Source organism: Leptopilina boulardi, unplaced genomic scaffold, assembly GCF_019393585.1.
Source record: "Leptopilina boulardi isolate dan_hultmark-lab unplaced genomic scaffold, ZJU_Lbou_2.1 LbouV2_179, whole genome shotgun sequence".
Classification (NCBI taxonomy): Eukaryota; Metazoa; Arthropoda; class Insecta; order Hymenoptera; family Figitidae; genus Leptopilina; species Leptopilina boulardi.
Window position 1 is genome coordinate 323710 of NW_026137728.1, and position 20578 is coordinate 344287.

A 20578-nucleotide genomic window follows, 5' to 3' on the forward strand; every position below is an offset into this window, starting at 1 on the left:
AAACCCTCAAATCTACTTCGCTAGCAGCAGGTAAAACAGTTTTATATAAACCCTTAAATTTGTTTCGCCAGCAGTCGGTAAAACAGTTTTTTATGTAAACCCTCAAATCTGTTTCGCCAGCAGTCGGTAAAACAGTTTTTCCAGTGAAATGGTTGCGTACTTAATAACTCAAGTCTACATTATAAGAACTCGGTAAAACAGTTTTAAACAGTAAAAACAGTTTTATCAGCAGTAGAACAGAAAAGCGCGCGCTTATTCAAAATTCGCGTATAGAGGTAAAAAAAAAATTCTAAAAAAAATTTACATAATTTTATTCATCGGATGAAAAAATAAAGTGATAATTATATGTAAAAGGAAACAGCTATAATAATGTGAATTGCTGTATAACGGAATTTAATAACGCGCATATAAAGTTAAAGAGCATATTTAGTTTTTATATTCTTGGAAATTATTATATAACAATTAGGTTGGATTTTTTTTTCGTTTGCGCAAAAATATATAATTTCTAAGTATAATCTTTTAAGGAAAATGATTTTTAGAGTGGAAATAATTATCGACGATCTTCTAATAGGCTCAATTACCAATATATATATATATATATATATATATATATATGCGAGGAAGTAATAATCGCAAGCGTTCATTACATCGCGAGAAGATAGGTGGTAATAGGTTTTCATGTGTCCATACTAGGCTAGATAATAATCGTTTGAACGTGGTTTTCCCGTCTGAAGTGGCCACTTGGCCCCTAAATGCAGCCCTGAGGGTTATGAAATTGAAATATGAATGCTAATATGGTGAGCTTGCACAGACACGAGCGTATGTATGTATATATATATATTTATTATATATAAGTATATATATATATGTATAATGCTATATGGGAATATCTGCGTCTACGGCATGTATCTCAATATCCCTTGTTCCTACTGCCTTAATGGCCAAAGCTATTCCTCCAAGTACCCACTCGATCAGGTGCATCGTATTCTATGGATCTATATCAATATCCTCACACGCACACGAGGTGCCATGTGTGCTATATATACTCGAATTGCAAGGATTATTCTGCTAAAGTGCACGTGCTTACTTGAATTACAGCCTTGTATTATCACAAATTTGCCCTTATTACACCACAGCCTTGGCCTATTTCAATTACATGTTGAAAATTATACCTCGCTTATTATAATATCAATTCACTTTCATTTTCCATAGATCAACATTTTTTATTCAGGAAAATTATACTGAAAAAAAATTTATTTGATTTAAATACTCGATTACTTGACTTTTATCAAATAAATTGTCATTGAACCAATAAATTCTGTACACTGTTAACCTAAAAGTGTCAAATTGCAACGAATTGATCCAAAAATGCGGATCAAATCAAAAATTGATCCAAATTTTTAGATCAATTTGATCCACTTCGGGTTCAATTTGATCCTTTTTAGAAAACTGTGTATTTGAAACAAATACCATATAATTGACTCAATAATAATTTGGTTGAAGTAAATATTTATTTGATAATAGTCAAGTAATCGATTATTTGAATCAAATACATTTTTTTTCAGTGTACTGTACTTCGTTTATTATGCATTAAAAATTAATAAAGTTATTTTATTCGGCACTTATTTTCGAAAACGAAAAATATAAGTTGGACATTGTATTGTAGCCTAGCGGTTAGCATTGTTGATTTGCGTTCCAAAGTTTGAGGGTTCAATCCCAAGCGGTGGTAGGATTTTTTTCTCACAATAAAAATCAATTGAATTGAACATGTGTTTTCAGAAATTAACTTAATCGGATACCGTATAGTATAAAATAATAATAATTTTATTTACAATAACTTCGTTATAGTTGCACTGTTTACTTAAAACAAAAAATAAATTCAATTGATAATTAAATTTTCAATTAATTTAATTAATTAAATAGTAAATAATTATTTTAAATCTGTTTTACCAATACAAGCCAGCAAATCTGTTTCACCACCAGTCGGTAAAACAGTTTTATGTAGTCGGTATAATAGTTTTGTAAGTAAAATTATTGCCAGGGTTTCTACAAACTCTTCGCGAAATTCCATGATTTTTCCATGATTTCCAAGTGATAAATAATAAAATTTCCATTATACTTTAAAACTCACTATAAATATAAATTATGACGAATTAAAATACTGAAAATGGGACATTTTCAACGAACCTGTGAATTCGAATCTTAAATAATGGAATTGAAAAAAATTCCAGAATAATAATAAGAATAATTTTATTTACCATAACTTCGTTAAAGAGAATGAAACATTTTTCATTAATCGATTATATAATCGATATCTTTTGAAAAAAAAATTGCTCTCGAATTTTCTTCGCTCTCTGAACATTTTTAATTAACGTCACACCAAAGTAAATGAATTTCCCAGTCGTGCGGTGCTTTTTGCTAGCGGGATTTATCAGCTCTTTTCGCCAATCCGCATTTCTCTCTCTCTCTCTCTTTCTCTTTTTTTATATATCTATATATATATATTTCTCTCCGATTCGATGTCGTCAAAGGGGAAGATTTGTCCCGAAATTTTGTAGTATAAAGTGAAGAGAGAAGAGAAAGATTTTTAAATCCTCTCCTCTATAATATCAAGGGAGATTTGAACAAGAATATTCTCTTGAGTGAGAAATATTTCTCCCCCTTATTAAATCGACATTGGAAAATGCGCCAGAGTCACATCAGCGCAATGTTCATTTTTCGACCTTCCAACGCACACAAAGAAGTATATATATATAGAGGTGGCATCGACTCATAACGAATTCATATAAAATGAAAAGAAGCGCGAAATTCCTGTGGGAGAGGAGAAAAATGGTTGGAGAGAAAAAAGAACAAAAAAAGAATAAAGAAAAAAAATGGTGAAGGGAAAATAAAACGGAAGGAAATCGGATTTAAAAAATTTTACCTCGGCGCCACACGCTTCGTTTGCGGGAGAAGACCCTTTTCAAGAAGGTTATTACTCCCTGGCTCTTTAAACGATTACTTTTCACTTCATTAAAAATACCGTAAAATTCATGTAAAATTTTTAAATTACAATTATTGGAGAAAATTTTGCTTAATTTTTCTTTTTTTTTATAATCATTTTTCATTAATTACTATTCTAAATGTAGTGACTTGGGTCTTTATAATTATTTTTTATAATAATTTTTTTAGAAAAATTTTTTATAATTTTTTATATAGTCATATTTTATAATTATTTTTAATTATAAATTAATAGTGATAATTTAGTTGCTGTAGGAAAAAAAAAAAATTGACAAATTATTTCCATCATGTGCAAAAGAGCGTACGAAAAAATCAGTGAGCGAGTAAAAATTTAAAGAATCGGGGGATAACATTTTATAGCATTAATTTAATCGTGAAAAGTTTATTGGCTACCATAAGCCGAAAGGGATTTGGGTTCTTTCGATCCGCTACTTTACACTTGGGATTAAATCCCTGACACTGGAAAAAAAAAAAATTAGTTGCCCCCTCCTCGAGCAATACGATAAACTTAATAATCAAATAACGAATTACTTTTTATATCCTCTTTTTCTTTTATTTTTAAATTCTTTTTCAATATTATAATTTACTAACAATTTCATTTATAATTAATTATAAATAACAAATTGTTTTTTTATTTGACATATAAAATTCTTTTATAATAAATTATTTTGACAATATTATCTTTTTTTGCGTGTTTACTATAAATATTTTGCATATTGTACGTATAATAATAATAATAATAATAATTAATTTCTTAAGTTAATTGGTTACATGGTGATTAAAAAGTTTTAGTGGAGATCTTGTTTAAAGTTGTCTATCTGTTTCTAACTATAAGGGAAACTCAAATCTTCCTATCTCAGCTTAATGTAAGTGGAAACAGCAAGTTGGTCTAGTCTCTCAGAATTCCCATCGACTCTCGACCTCTCTCATCTAATAATAATAATAATAATAACTATCTGGGAGTTACTATTAAATCTAGTAAATTATCTAATTGAGATCTATTCCGTAACAATATATAATGGTGATTCATTATTATTGTAAATTGACTTGTTACTTTAGTCGCAATATATAGTTATACTTTCAAAAAAAAAGTACATTCAGTGTAATTATATTTTCATTAATTAATTAGGAAATTAATGCGATTTAATTTTTTTAAGAAAATAATATGTGTTGGTAAAATAAATATCTGCGCAAAATGATACTTATTTCTGAATTCTATAAATGTATAACTTTACGAAAAATAATCCCAACTAGAATTTGAAAGTGGCGACAAGTGGTCACAAACGGTACTTCTAACCGCTCACCAAAACAAAAAAGGAAATATTTTTCTTGATGAAAAAAAAAAAAGACCGCAGAGCCTATTGATTGTAAGGCCATTTTCCTGCAGTGATAACCATTTGGCATGGACTCCCTCTCTCTCTCTCTCTATTTTCCACACTCGTCGTTTCATCCTCTCCCCATCCATTTTATCTCTTTTAATCCCATCATTGAATCGAACAGAGCAGAAGAGTAGTCCGCCGCCACCGTCGTCGTCGGTCGGTAAATTAAATCTCGAATAAAGTGCAAATAAACGGGCGGGAAAAAAAAAACGCACAAGAGAAAAAGAGATGCCTTAGTGGTGGGGGTAGACATAAAATGTATATATATGTAGATAGAAAGAGAGGAGGTTGTGTGAAAGCATCCCCGTAAAAAGTGGCGCATGAAGAGGAGATTCGGTTGGGTTACAGAAGGATAGGTTAGAGAACGAGTGGCAAAAAAAAAAAAAAAAAAACGTCGGCTCGACGAGAGAGTGTAATTTATTTTAATTAGAGTGGCTGCATTATGTAAGCGGTATATAGCGGGTGACGCGTCGGTGAAAGGGTTGAAAGGGTCGAGAGATCGCAAAGCTTGACGCGAGAGCTATCCCCCCCCCCGCGCCTCCTTGTCTCACCCCTTTTAAATGCCCGGCAACCCGCTTAAAGCTCCTACAAGCTTGCTTCTCCCCCCCCCAAACCCCCTAGTGGGCTAGAACAGACTAATTCACCTCATCCCTCCCCCACTTCAACTACTACTATCTAACCCTCATCCTCTGTGTGGCACTTGCCTCACGAACCCTTCGCATCACACCGTCGCGCCACTCTTAGTGTATCGCTCCATGGCGCAACGCGACTATATAGAAGGGCACTCTCTCTCTTTCTCTCTCTCTCTCTTCTGCCTTACCGACACCCACCGACACCTCTGATCTCGTTAGGGACACATTAATTAATTTACAAGATGGCGACGCCGTCGGAAGGACCTGAGTCGAGGGGGATGGCTCCTAAAGGGTTGTATACATATATATAGAGAGAGAGGCACGTTTTAATTACTAATTGAAACGCTCTCGGCGGGGAATCCCCCTCTTTGGCTTTTCTTAACATGCTTCAATGCCTCGACATCGCCCCTTGTTAGAGTCACCCTTAAATTCAAAATCTACCGGAGGTACACATAATATTTTTAAACACTCGGGACCAACCCCTTTTAATCTTTCTAAATCTCCTCGTTACTGCTCGCTTTTTTTCTCTTTATAAATATATATTCTATAACATTTTTTTTATATATACGTATATATACATTGAGTTTAATGAATTTTTTAAAAAATTTTAATATGAGGCCGTTTTTATCGTGTGAATAAATTTAATCCTTCGAGAGGTTAAAGATATATTCTGCGTCTGTAAACATTCTGCGCAGACGCAGACATTCTGCCTATAACCTCTAGGAGGGTTAAATTCATTTACACGGTGTAAACGGCCTCTATATATATGTCTCCAAAATAAAGAGGATTTTTTTTTTGTTTTCGAGAATCTAGAGAAAAATGTTTTATCTTGAAGAAATGTTTTTGAATTTTAAAACTTTTGGCAAACAAAACAAAAATCGAGTCGGTATGAAGACACATTTGGTATGACAGATGGCTATTATCTTCAGATTTACCTTTAAAGAGGTAGCCAAGAAGTTATCCGCAAAACAAAACATGCTGCAAACTTTTTGAAATTTATCTTATTGATCAGAATAAGAGCACAATTTTTTAAATTCACCTCCTAAAAAATTTTGAATTCCATTTTCTTTCTTTAAAAAAGGAAAAAGAAAAGATTAACAAAAATTTTAGGGAGTTTGAAACATAAAAATCAGCCTGTATATTGAACGACCGTTACTTTCCATAAAATTTGTTTTATCAGCAATCGGTAAAACAGTTTTATATATAAACCATCAAGTCTGTTTTACCACCAGTTAGTAAAACAATTTTATGTAAACTATCAAATCTGTTTCGCCAGCAGTCGGTAAACCAGTTTTATGTAAACTATCAAATCTGTTTCGCCAGCAGTCGGTAAACCAGTTTTATGTAAACTATCAAATCTGTTTCACTAGCAGTCGGTAAACCAGTTTTATGTAAACTATCAAATCTGTTTCACTAGCAGTCGGTAAACCAGTTTTATGTAAACTATCAAATCTGTTTCACTAGCAGTCGGTAAACCAGTTTTATGTAAACTATCAAATCTGTTTCACTAGCAGTCGGTAAAACAGTTTTATGTAGTCGGTATAAGAGTTTTGTCAGTGAAATTATTGCGTTTTCAATTATATAAGTCAACTAAACGTTATTAGAATTTGGAAAAAAAAAGTTTTAAACAGTCAAAACTGTTTTATCAGCAGAACACAAAAGCGCGCGCTTATTTGAAATTACAAAAAATCATTCAAATTATAAAACCTGTTGTTGCAAGAAACGTGTTAAAAAATAATTAAATTTCACAAAAAACGACAACAAAGGGGAGAAAATGTAAAAATAGCATGAAGTGTGAAAAAATCATTAAATACAAAAAAAAATACCCTACACTAAAGGAGACGATTAAAAAATCATTAAATTACAAAATAGAAAATATTTACAGACGAGGCTTTTACAATCATCACTGTTGACACAATCACCCTTAAATATTGAAAAATAATCCTTAATCATTTGACAAATCATAAAATTTGACTGAAAAACAGCCATGTATATTTATAAAGGGAACTTTATTAAAATATAAAATTTCCCTTCCGAAAAAAAAATTGACTTGTAGAGGGTGATTCAATAGAGGGGGATTATACTAAGAGGATGACAAAAAAAAATGATGGCTGTTTGTAAAATCATTAACTAATGACGCGGAAAAAAAACAATATATAAAATTTAAACGATTTGCAACTTTGGATATAAATATATATATATATTATATATGCAATGACGGAGTTAGGGAAAAAAAGAGGGTACATTGAATTCGATATCTTCGCGTATACAAGAGAAAGATTATACGTATATATATATATACTTTTACGATGCGCTCACTTTACGACCGAGTGAACTTTTTAATAATTTGCCGCCGGTAATTAGTTCGTAATTTAATGAGCTGGCCGTAAATGTTGGACGGCCGGCCGCCCCATAATTACGCCTCAGTATTTCATAATAATCGTTTCTTCACAGTGCGCCGCATCACCCATGGATTTTCTTTGCGAATATATATATATATATATATATATTTAAACATACTTCCACTTGGGTCCCTTTCGCATAGTCATAAAAGCGAGACGAGTATTCGTTATATTAAATTCACTATTTTTTTTAACCCCCTCACCCTCTCCCTAATTCGCTTCATATTCGTTGAATAATCCGTTATAATTTTTTTAAACGTTGGAAAAAGAAAGTATCAACCTCCCGCTTTTGATTCGAAAGAAAAATTGACTTTTAGCGTCAATTAAAATTTTACACAAATGTAACAGCTATTTAATTAACGAATAATTCGAGTCAGTGAACTATATAGGAGTTTTAAATGAGGCGTTGATTTATATATATATATATATTTCACATAAGTCCGAGTTTCATTTATTCGAGTTAAATATAGACACACATAAATATACACTGGAATTCCTAATTTAGACAAAGTTTATACTTATTTCGAAGAAAGTTCTGTACATAATTCATTTTTTTTTATTTAAAATAAAGATCTTTTTTAATATAACGAAATAATTTAAAAAATAACTAGTAAATTACAGTAAATAATGTAGTAATTACTAGTAAATTATAGAATAAGTTTTATATAAAAAGTTAAAGTTTTTCATAAGTAGTAAAGTGGTCTATTGGTCAGAGCTCCCGACTTGCAATCCAAGTGTCCAGGGTTCGATCCTTCGCGAAGGTGAAATTTTTTTTTCAAAGAAAAAAATTCGAAATTAAAAAAAGGAATATAAAATTGTTAAATAAGAAAAAGATAAGTTTTGACAAGCGAAAACCATATGACAATAAATTAAACTTAAACACATACCCTTGCTCTCAAGTACCCCATTAGCTGTCACGTGCATGTATATACGAGACTAGGTGCCTTTTACGTTATTCGAATGAATTGGAATGAATGAAAAGGATGGCGGAAAAAACGACTCGTTCCATTGTCCTGAAAAGGGTGACAGAAGAAAGGGAGAAGGTATATATATATATACATATGGGTGGAAGAAGGGGAAAAATGGAAGGCACGGTAATTGAAAAGCCCGCCGTGATCTCGATCGTTGCTTTATCTCACGTGCTTCACAGACTCGCCTTCCTCTTTTATCTTCCTCTTCTCTCAGAGCCATCAAAAAAAAAAGAAAAGAAAAAAAACCCCTCACAACAATGCCTTGGAGGCGCATTCTCGCGCGGTTACTAACGCGAACTTGCGGTTTAACGAATGGCTACGTAAACCTGACCGCTTCACCGCTTTAAGGTCATTACACAACGCAAAAAAATATAAGCAGTTAATATAATGGCCCCTACCGATACTAAAAGAACGACAAAGAGATACCAGGGAAGAATTGTTTCTTATTTACGAGACACTAGTTCCGGAAATAACAAGCCTGTATTTCTTGGTTCCGGAAGATCGGTTTTTTTTATACAAAAACGTTTTACCAATTTTGAAAAAGAATTTACTGTGTCTTCCTCGTTTTCCACGTTCGGTTATTTTGACCAAGAGGGCTGAAATTTGGCACAAATTTGCATTTTCAAGGAAAAATATCATCAGAATTGATTTTTTGCAAATTTGTGCCAAATTTCAGCACTCTGGGTCAAAATGACCAAATGTAGAGAACAAGTAAGGGAAACATTTCTATAACTGTAATTTTCTATTTAAAAAAATAAATTTCTTTCCCATTCAATACCTTTGTGACGTTAATTACAATTACCACAACTCTATTTTCTCAAATCAAGTTTATTTTCGCCAAACAAAAAAAAAAAAGGATAAAAATTTGATTCTCACAGGTAGTAATCACAAAATTTGAAAGACTAAATTTCAAATCGTACAAAGGTACTTTTGTATCAGATTGGTAATAACCATATAATGATAATAATACCGTGAGTGCACCCGCTGCTGGAGGTCGACGAGGCCGATAATAATAATAATAATAATAATAATAATAATAATAACAGCAATAATCATAATAATATCGATAACCCCCAGGAGCGTTGGGTGTGCTCTCGCGGCGCGGCGCGTTGTTGCATAAAATTGTAAAACCCTCGACGCTGCTTGCCGAGATAGCTGCAAACAGAGACGAGTTAATTTAAAAATGCAAATTCTACCGCAGAGACCGGATGGAAAGAGAGGACGAGTCGGATGTAGGAAGAGAGACCAACAAGAGATAAAGGGAAAAAATAAAAGCAGCAAAGCCCAGGGATATTATATATGCATATATTATTTTATATTTTAATTATTTATAATATATATATATATATATTTTTTTTATATTGTATTTTTTTATTCACTGTTATTTTAAAAGTCGTTTTTTATCACTGTAATATATCTTTTAATTATATATTTTTATATTATTTTTTAAACACACAGGGAAAAAAAATTTACCTGAAACAACGAAAAGTTTTGCTATAGTAGTAAAAATTTTACTTGTTTCAGTTAAATCTTTCGCTATTTTAGTGAAACCTCTTGCTATTTCAAGTAAATCTTTTTTTACGTGTAATGTTATGCTACGCTTCAAGGTGACAGGGATCTTAGCTGTAAAAAATTTTAGGTTATGTTTTTGATTTTATATAATTAAAAATGAGGTAAAACTATCACAAAACATAACCTAGAATTTTTTTTGCAAGTAAGGTCCCTTGAAATAATAATTATCATTCAATGGTGATTAAAATTTTTGAAATTTTAAATAATATTGAATCGTGAATTTCCAAAAAGGTTCAAGTGAAAATTAATTAAAATAGCAAAATTTTCATTATCGAACTTGATTAAAATTTATTTTTTTGAAATTTTCGGGAAATTTTTTGAAAAGATTTTTCTTTCATTCTAAATAGGTATATATATACACAATTCAAAATGGTCACTCCTCAATTAAGAAAATAATTTAAACAATTTATTCTAATAGCGCGTGACACACTTGTATTTTATGGGAGCATATTTCTGAGTAATTTAAATATGCCGTTGCGTTCAATTTAAATCACCCCTGTGACAACGTTTCGCTGAGCACCGAGATTCAAATAAACGCGAACGTCGTCGTATTTTAGCAAAGCTATTTTTTTTTCGTTTTTTTTTTTTTTTTTTTTTTTTTTTTGTTGGACCACTCTGTGTCGCAGTCATTAAATATTCTATGCATGGATGAGTGACCAGAGTGGAGAGTAATGTATACGGAGTAAAAATTTTCGTTTTCCACGTATATCTCCCATGTAAAAAAGAGAAAAACTCAAAAGTGACGTAATTACAATGGTAGAAACGATGGAAAACAGAGAGACATTTTCAAAAAAAAAAAAAAAAAGAAATAATAATAATGAAAACAAAAGAATCGCGTTTGTAAATTTTTTCTTTTTGAACAAAATCCTTGTCAACTATTTTATGTTTTATTCAAAATTATAATTTATTGTTGAAGAGCGATTTTTACATGACCGAAAAAAAAACCCGACTTATTGAATTTTTTTTTTTTTTATCTGAAAATATTATTTCTAAAGAAAAAATTTGTGTATTGTTTCTTTTGGGGAAAAAAAATCATTTTTAGAAATTGTTATAGTTTATAATTCGTAGAAAAGTGGTTTTTTTTTTAATGTGTAAATAGTTAATTATTGCCAAGGAGTTTCAATCTACTGACATAACCTCAAACTAAGAAGTTATTTTAAAAAAAAATAAATAAAAAATAAAATAAAAAAAATTAATTTAATCAAATATTGAAAGTTTTCTACTTAAAAAAATTATTTTAAGCAAAAAGTATTATTATTATTATTGTTATAATTATTATTTTTATTATTAATAATTATTATTATTTGACTACAAATTTTGGCTCCAAACCATTTTTTTGCAAAGTTTACAACTGGTTCTTTCAAAATTTAGTAAAATTAATTTGAATTACAATTTTATTTGCGGCGATAAAACCAATTTATAATTTGAGGTTATGTTATATTTTTTTTATATATTTTTCCTATTTATTGAGAATTAAATTCAAAATGAATTAATTTTTCTAAAATTTCATCTAACTTAACCACAAAGTAAAGAAAATACAAGCAGGTGGCGATGGTAGCGAATTCTAATCTATCAGATGGCGCATCGAAAGTGGCGGGAAAATTTAAAAAAAACAACATCAAAGCTTAAAACTTATCATCTAGGTTATAATACATTTATCTATTTATTTTTATTTATTTATTTTATTTTTTTATCATACTTTTTATTTCAAAGTTTTTTTTTACTACTTTTTCAGTTAAAAATAAAGAATTTTATTTCTTTAAAGGAATAAGAAAAGAAGAAAGAATTTTACCGTCAGATAGAAATGTGTAATTAAAATTAGTTTTTTTTTTTTTGACAAATTTTTTAGTGCTATTTTTAATTCCTGTGCTGAATTTTTTAAAAAACGTAATTATTTTTCCAAATTTAAGTTTTTTGAGCTATAATATGTAAAAGTTTTGATTGATATTAAATGTGAAGTAAAATATTCTATTTAACGAATTTTTAAAATTACTCTCCAAGAGATTATTCTCCATAAAAAAAAAAAAAATGTCCATAATCCGCTAGGGCGGAAAAGGAGGAAAGATAAAATGGTTAAAATTCATTTCTGAGATGGAATAACATCTTCCACCTCTTTTCTGTAACTTCTATATCCTTGATCGTTAAATCCCGAGTGTACTTCGAAGCTTGGCAGCGCGGTGAATTAATTGCTTCATAAAATCTGGCATCGCTCTTGGAATCTCTCTCTTTCTCTCTCTCAGGAGAGAATGAGAGAGAGAGAGTAAATTTCTCACTTAGTCACAACATTTGAGAGCGTCTCTCTTTCATAAAATAGTATATATATATATATACCTATATATAGTTTTTGCACTCAACGAATATCGATGTTTCATGAGCAGAAGGTTTTAGTGGGGTATTGAAAGGTAGCAACCAAAGTAAGAGGGAATGAGAATCACTGGGTGCAATCTTGTACCAGCTGGGGTTTGCGGGGTCTTGGAAAGGAGACGAGCTTCAACTCGTAACCTCCTTGTGGGGTGGTACTAGGTATTGGTGGAGTGAGGAATAGGGAAACAGGCTTCCGAGATGGCACTCGGGGGTGGTAAGAGAGAAAACTGAAGAGTCAGAGAGAGAGAGAGAGAGAGGGAGAAAAGTGAAGGAGTTTGAGAAAGGGAAGTAAGAGAGGGTGGCGGGTGGAAATATACCCGAAGGATGGGTGGTGGTTTTGAAGGAGTCGCTCACTCACTTACCACCCTCATGGCCTGCCGGCATGGCTTCGACCACCAACCTCAATACGAAACCCTTCCCACCACACCATTGCATCGTTCCTTCCTTCTGCTTGCTTGCCAAGTTGCCTGCCTGTACAGCCAAGTCAGTCCTAACACTATACAGAGTCTATACATCTTTGGAATAGCGTACCTACCTACCTCTCGCGTACCTACCCCATATTGATCGTGGCACAAACCCTCTTTACTCGAGGGTTGCCGCCGCCGCCACCGCCGCCAGCAGTGGAGGTACCTAAGTATACTTAGGTATTCTTACACGTCTTGTATACATTCGCGTATCAGTTGGCGTTCCACACAGACTACTTTGAGATACTTTATGTATGAGTGTGGGGCAAAAGCGACAAACTTGTATCCTTTAAAGCCGAGACTTCTCTCTCTCTCTCTCTCTCCTTTTTCAGACGCGTCACATTTTATAAAAAGACACGTTGCAAAGTTTTGCCAGGCACATCAGTGAAAAGAAGACGTCTCAAAAACACAATAAAAGTCACATGTATAACAAATATTCATCATTATTTATTGAATTATATTATCATGCATCGCGTGACATATTGGTCTTTTAAATTTTGAATTAGTAATAGAGTCATTGATGTTAAATCAATTGTTAAATTTTTAAATTAGTGATTTTCACTCGTGACAATCAGTGAATTTTCACTAGAGATTTAGTGGATTTTACTATAAAGATGTGCCTAACGAAGTTCTGAATGTTCAAATTAAACGAAAACATTTTTTTCTATAAATTTTTTTAAAAATTACTACAGCAATTAAAAAAAAAAGTATAAACGTTAATATCGCTTTTTTATCGAGAAACTCAATAAATTCTATATATAGTTTAAATATTTAGAAACTAGATAGTTCAACTGTCCTGACCTCTGTAAATAATCTAGATGCACTAGACAGTTTCTATATAGTTTAAATATTTAGAAACTAGACAGTTTAACTGTCCTGACCTTTCTAAATAATCGAGAAGCACTCGACAGTTTCAAAATAGTTAAAGTATTTAGAAATTTGATAGATTTAATATAGTTAATGTTCTACAAACCAGATAGTATAACTGCCTAGAAACTAGATAGTAATAATATAGTTGATGTATCTAGAAACTAGACAGTTTTAATATAGTTGAATTATCTAGAAACTAGATAATATAACTGTCTAGAAACTAAATAATATAACTGTTTAGATACGAGATAGTTTTAATATAGTTGAAGTATACACTGAGAAAACGATATGTTTGATTCAAACATAATATGTTTAACCCAAACTTAAAATAGCTTTGTTATACAGTCAAACATATTTATGTCTAAATTAAATATATTCTCTGGTTGGTTCAATGTGAAAATATATTTAATTTAAACATAAATTATGGTTAATTTCAATTTATTCATAATAAATTTTTAAGTTTAAATCAAACATAAAAATTTTAAACATATTTTCAGTTTAAGCCAAACAGAAAATATGTTTGAATCAAACATAATTATTCAAACAAATAATAATTTTAAGCCAAAGTAGAAAATATTTTCTATATATTATAATTAAACATAAAAACTGTGTTGGGTTAAACAAAAACTTTTAAACTGATCTTTATATTTGAAACAAATAATTCTTTTTCTCAGTGTATAGAAACTAGATAGTATAACTATCTAGAAACTAGACAGTTTTAATATAGCTCAAGTATCTAGAAATTAGATTGTATAACTGTTTAGAAAGTAGATAATAGAACTGTCTAGAAACTAGATAATATAACTGTCTAGAAACAAGACTAATTGAAACTAGTTTTAAAAGGGTTAACGTATCTAGAAACTACATAGTTTCAATATTGTTACAGTATCTAGAAATTATCTAGTGTAACTGTATAGAAACTAAATAAAATAACAATCTAGAAACTAGACTAAATAAAACCAGTTTCATAATAGTTAAAGCATCTTGAAACTGGATAATTTCTATATAGTTAACGTATCTAGAAACTAGATAGTTTCAAACTTAGTTATAACATCTGGAAACAAGAGAGTTTGAAAAATAGTTGAATTATCTAGAAACTACATAGTTTTAATACAGTTAAAGTATCTAAAAATTAGATTAATTGAAACTAGTTTCAAAATAGTTAAAGTATCTTAAAACTAGATAGTTCCTATATAGTTAACGTATCTAGAAACTACATAGTTTCAAAATTAGTTAAAGTAACTGGAAACAAGATAGTTTTAATATAGTTAAAGTATGTAAAAACTAGACTAATTGAAAAACAATTCAAAATAATTAAAGTATGTAGAAACTAGCTAGTTTCTATATAGTTAAAGTCCCTATAAACCTTAATAGTTTCTAAATAGTTCAAGTATCTAGAAACTAGATAGGTTCAAAATTAGTTAAAGTATCTGGAAACAAAATAGTTTATATATAGTTTAAGTATCTAGAAACAAGATAGTTTCTATATAGTTTAAGTATCTAGAAACTAAACAGTTTCAGTATAGTTAAAGTATCTAGAAACTAGCTAGTACAACTGTCTAAAAACTAAATAACGAAACTACCTAGAAATAAAAAAATTAAAACTTTATTTATATTGAATAGATTTTTGATTTTTCATATTTCAAAGAAGTTTATCTTTAAACTCGCACAAATCAAAGGCGTCATAGTGTTGATTCCAAGGTTTTTTTTTCTATCATTGAAAACGAGACATCAGCACTTTTTAAAAGATTTTCCTTGCGCTCAGTGAGAGGTCTCTTTCTCTTTCACTTTGTTCGCTTTGACTGCAGAGACCTCCCCGGCTTTTGCTTCTTTTTTCAAACTCCTCTGCCAAAGAGGAAGCGTCGAGGTTCTCGCTTTCCATTCCAAGAAACCTTGTGTGTATATAAAACTGGTCTCGCGGATAAATGGTGGTTCACCATTACTGGATAACGAGGCCTCTGCCTCTATGTCTTTTCACTATATAGACTTCCAAGTGAATAGTATATTTACTTCGTTATATATATATATATATATATATATATATATTTCTATTTCCAACGAATCTAACTTACTACATTCGTTATGTTCATTATAAAATTGGCGAATTTAACAATATCATCATTTATTATTATTTTCTAATAGTATATACATATATGCAGTAGTTTTATGATACATCGAAAATTCGTTTTCAAATTATTAAGCCCTCCCCTTTCTCGCCTCACTTTGAGCTCAATCCGTTTTGACCTAGATAGCAGATATTTGGTACACATTTATATTTTTGCTTATGTAGATAACAGAAATCATTTTGCGAACCTGATTGGAAATTGATTTTAATTAATTAGCGTTTTCATTACATAAATTCGGAATTGTTTCCCTTCCTTTAAATTTGACTCTTTTTATCATAAAGAGTTGAAATTTGGTATATACAAACATATAGTTTCGTGTAGATTATGGAAAAAATTATAAATTACCTATACCTTCCTTTTTAAACCCAATTTGTTTTGACCTAGTTATCTTAAATTTGGTACAAAATTGTATTTTTCCGTAATCTACTCTCTAAAAAATCGGTAATTTAAATTTGAATTGATTAAAATTTCTACTAATTCAATTTTAAAGAGTAGCGGCAAACTTACTTATAATTGATTTTAATAGTTATCAATAATAAATTTTAAATATGTAACATCAAAAAAATATCGATAAGGTCTCGTAAAATAATTTAAACATCTTTTTCTTTTTTTAAAAAAAGTCATTTATTCGAAAAAAAAAACTTTCCTAATATTTTCTCTTCCTCCATACCCCAGAAGCACACATTGGCAAATATATTTTCCACGGTAAAAAAATCGTTAACTATATTGTCCTCGCTGTTATCTGATAAGTCGTCTCTTCGGGTTGCCTTTTATTTTCTTTCCCCTCAGTCGGTTGCATTTGCAGGGTCATTTTCCCGTCTCAATGGCTCGAGTAATTTCAGTAGTTTAACGCGATGGAACTTGAGAACGTCATTGATGTATGTCTTACTTTCATCCACATCCTCTATCGTGCGCGCATTCAGGAAGTTAAAAAAAAAAAAAAAAGGAGAAAGAAACGAAGGAGTTGAGGTAATGGGGCAAAAGAGAGGCGTCGAGAGGGCAGAGAGGTAATTGAGAAAAGGAGATTTACTTCGACTTGGAGCTCAACAGCCGCTATCGAGAGTAAGGGAATGGGATGGAAAGAGAGGGTGGAATTTTATTGGCGCATCGAAGGGGTAACGGAAGACTACGAACTACCGACTTCACGACGACGAAGACGACGACGACGACGGATATCGAGCACTTTGCAACGAATAAGAGAAATCGATATATCGAAATCAGAAACCGGAACTTTAACGCTCTCCAATTCTCGGATATATACAGTTAACTTTCGTCCCTGGTAGATTTATTAAATTACAAGATGTTTACTTTATTTCTTGAGCAGCTATTTTTCTTCTCTCTCTCTATATATAGACCATTTCTCTTTCAATTTCAATCAAAAGAAATATATTTTTTTTTTCAAAAAATATCAAAAAAGAAAGTGATTATTGAAAAATATATTTTATTGCAATAAAAAATAAGAAAAAAAATTCAACTAATATAAATGAGAGAAAAAGTATTTTTAGTTAGATCTCTCTGACTGTAGTTGGAATAATGTTTGGCAAACACGAAAAAGTCATTTCATTTAATCGAGATAGAAAAAAAATTCCCGAGAGCGAAAAGTTACGCCCCTGACGTGCGATTTCTCCCTGAGGGTAAATCCGTTCTGGTTCGGTGACGAGACAAGACACAACGAATCGAGAGACGCGGAAAACAAGTTTTGCTGGATTAGTAAATTACACTTGGGAAATACTGCTGCTGCTGCTGCTACTACTGCTACTGAGGGAGGGAAAAAAAAAATTACGCTTCAAATGTTTCAAAAAATTCAAATCAAATCATTTTTCATTTTCAAGTGGGATGTATCAAAGACACTTTTACGATATTAATATTGGATATATTATACTGTTACGTAATTTCTTGTTAATTAAATATAATTTACAATTATTATTTTTTTTCCAATTATAATAATAGGATGATATTTATTATAAAAAAATACTTTCTAAATTTGAATTAGTGAAAATTTTTACTCATTTTTTTTTTAGTTATTTTTCACCATTTAAATCTAAGATTAAAATATCTCTAAATATGAATTTAGTGAAATTTTGCTAATTGTTAATAAAAATTACTAATAATTAGTAAAATTTTACTAAATTCAGAAGGAAAAAATGAGTCACTAATTCAAATTAGTAAACATTTTTACTAATTTAGATTTAGAGAGTATACAAGTATTTGTAATGTCTGACTTAAAACGGCCTTTTACTACTTCTACGAATAATAATTGACGTTACAAAAATTGTAGACATGGAAAACGTATGTCTGACTGAAATTGATTTACACTACTGATAAAAAATTAACTGAATATTTGAACAGTCTAACTAAAACTCACTGCTGCTACTGATTCGAAAAATTACATATAGAATTAAAAATATTTCGTCTAACTGCAATTGATTTTCACTACTAGTACAGAAAAAAATGAACAATCTCTTTAAAAATTTACTTTTACTATTGATAAAAAAAAATTAAAAGGTTTCTAATTCTAATTTATTCAAAAAAGAACTTTATAGTATTTTATATTTAAATTAAGTATATAATATTCTTAAAATTCGAATACAACATACTGAATTTAAGTATATAAAATATGTTCCAACTGTATAATTTAAATTTCATAATATTTTAATTTTTAATTAACACACCGCCTTGAAAATACAGCATATATATTCATAGTCTTTGACTTAATATCAAAAGTAGAAACATTAAATTGTTGTAATAGAATGAAATTTTGTATGGATATCATTATATGTATATATATATATATTATAAAGGTGGGAATGAATTTGCACGCACCTAAATAATATGGAAAATATTTCTCTTCGTTAGAATGAATTATGCCGAGTGGACTATGTTTACATTTAATGCATGCGGGCAATTACGGCCGATTAGAAGCAGAGCTGATAACAAATCACTTAATGCTCAGTTCTGTCCATGTTAACGCCCACGTAACGGCAACGTGCCAAATCGACCTAGATATATCATTCTGACAGATGGCAGAAATGCACACTGTTTCACATGAATGTTTAGGGAAACGCTACCACATTCATGACAACCGGATGAGCAAGTGATTTTGCGTAAACGCAAGGGAGACACGCTTGTCGTAGCTAATAATTGTCTATTTCTCTATCAAAAGTCATATGCGCCCTATATATATGGGGGTATTTCACGTCAAGTCATCAAGATCGTAAAAAAAAAATCATTTCTTTCCAATTGCGCTTATGAGAAAAATATTTCGTCTCAGCAACCAAAATTTAGTTGGACCAACAAATTAATTTCTTTTAGTATTTAAGCAACCAAACTATTTGCTTGAATCGACCAATTACTATTTACTTGAATCAGCTAAACTGTTTGTTTGAATCAACCATACTATTTGCTTGAATCAACCAAACTATTTACTTGAATCAGCTAAACTGTTTATTTGAATCAACCATACTATTTGCTTGAATCAGCCAAACTATTTACTTGAATCAGCTAAACTGTTTGTTTGAATCAACCATACTATTTGCTTGAATCAACCAAACTATTTACTTGAATCAGCTAAACTGTTTGTTTGAATCAACCATACTATTTGCTTGAATCAACCAAACTATTTACTTGAATCAGCTAAACTGTTTGTTTGAATCAACCATACTATTTGCTTGAATCAACCAAACTATTTACTTGAATCAGCTAAACTGTTTGTTTGAATCAACCATACTATTTGCTTGAATCAACCAAACTATTTACTTGAATCAGCTAAACTGTTTGTTTGAATCAACCATACTATTTGCTTGAATCAACCAAACTATTTACTTGAATTAGCTAAACTGTTTGTTTGAATCAACCATACTATTTGCTTGAATCAACCAAACTATTTACTTGAATCAGCTAAACTGTTTGTTTGAATCAACCAAACTATTTACTTGAATTAGCTAAACTGTTTGTTTGAATCAACCATATTATTTGCTTGAATCAACAAAACTATTTACTTGAATTAGCTAAACTGTTTGTTTGAATCAACCATATTATTTGCTTGAATCAACCAAACTATTTACTTGAATTAGCTAAACTGTTTGTTAATATCAACCAAACTATTTACTTGAATTAGCTAAACTGTTTGTTTGAATCAACCATATTATTTGCTTGAATCAACAAAACTATTTACTTCAATCAACCAAACTATTTGGTTGGATTTTTTTTTGTTGGTATAACAAAATTATTTGTTTTAAAAAGTGTTAAATGTTCTTTTTGGCGATTTATTAATGAAAAAATATATCATTATTTTATATGTGTAATAATATGAATTGAAAAAGAAAATGAATTTTTCCCTTGGGCATATGAATATATTATCTATATTTTTTTTCAAAATATTCGATTTGATAATATTGTCAAGTGAATTTTTATTTTTAAAAAATGGTAAATTCTCGTGTTACAGAGAAACTCAATATCGCCGGTAGATCGTGAAAAGTACAGCAGACCAAGAAGTACACCAGATTCCCAGCATCATGACCACATTACGTTAAAAAAGATGAAGAAAGAACAGGACAAGGACACTGGCCACGTAAGTCTTTTAATTTTATTTTATTCCAATGGGGGTATATTTATATCTAAACGATATAACATGTTATATAATATTATATATCAATAATATTAATAAATTATATTTTATATTTAAAAGAAATTTAAAAATTATTATTAAATATTAACGAATATAAAAAATATCAATAAAAAAATATAAAAATAAAAAAAAATATAACAATTATAAGATAAAATTCGAAAATATTAAAAA

General features: G+C 30.3%; 1 protein-coding gene across 3 annotated transcripts in view; it reads left to right on the forward strand.

Annotated features, from left to right (window-relative positions):
• LOC127277798 (protein groucho-like) overlaps window positions 1-20578 on the forward strand; it is a 167666-nt gene that overhangs the window by 136018 nt on the left and 11070 nt on the right. For all 3 annotated transcript variants that reach the window (XM_051299178.1, XM_051299180.1, XM_051299179.1), the window contains exon 8: window positions 20225-20350. In XM_051299178.1, the coding sequence (XP_051155135.1) occupies window positions 20225-20350 (126 nt within the window). The remainder of the gene's footprint in view (window positions 1-20224; window positions 20351-20578) is intronic.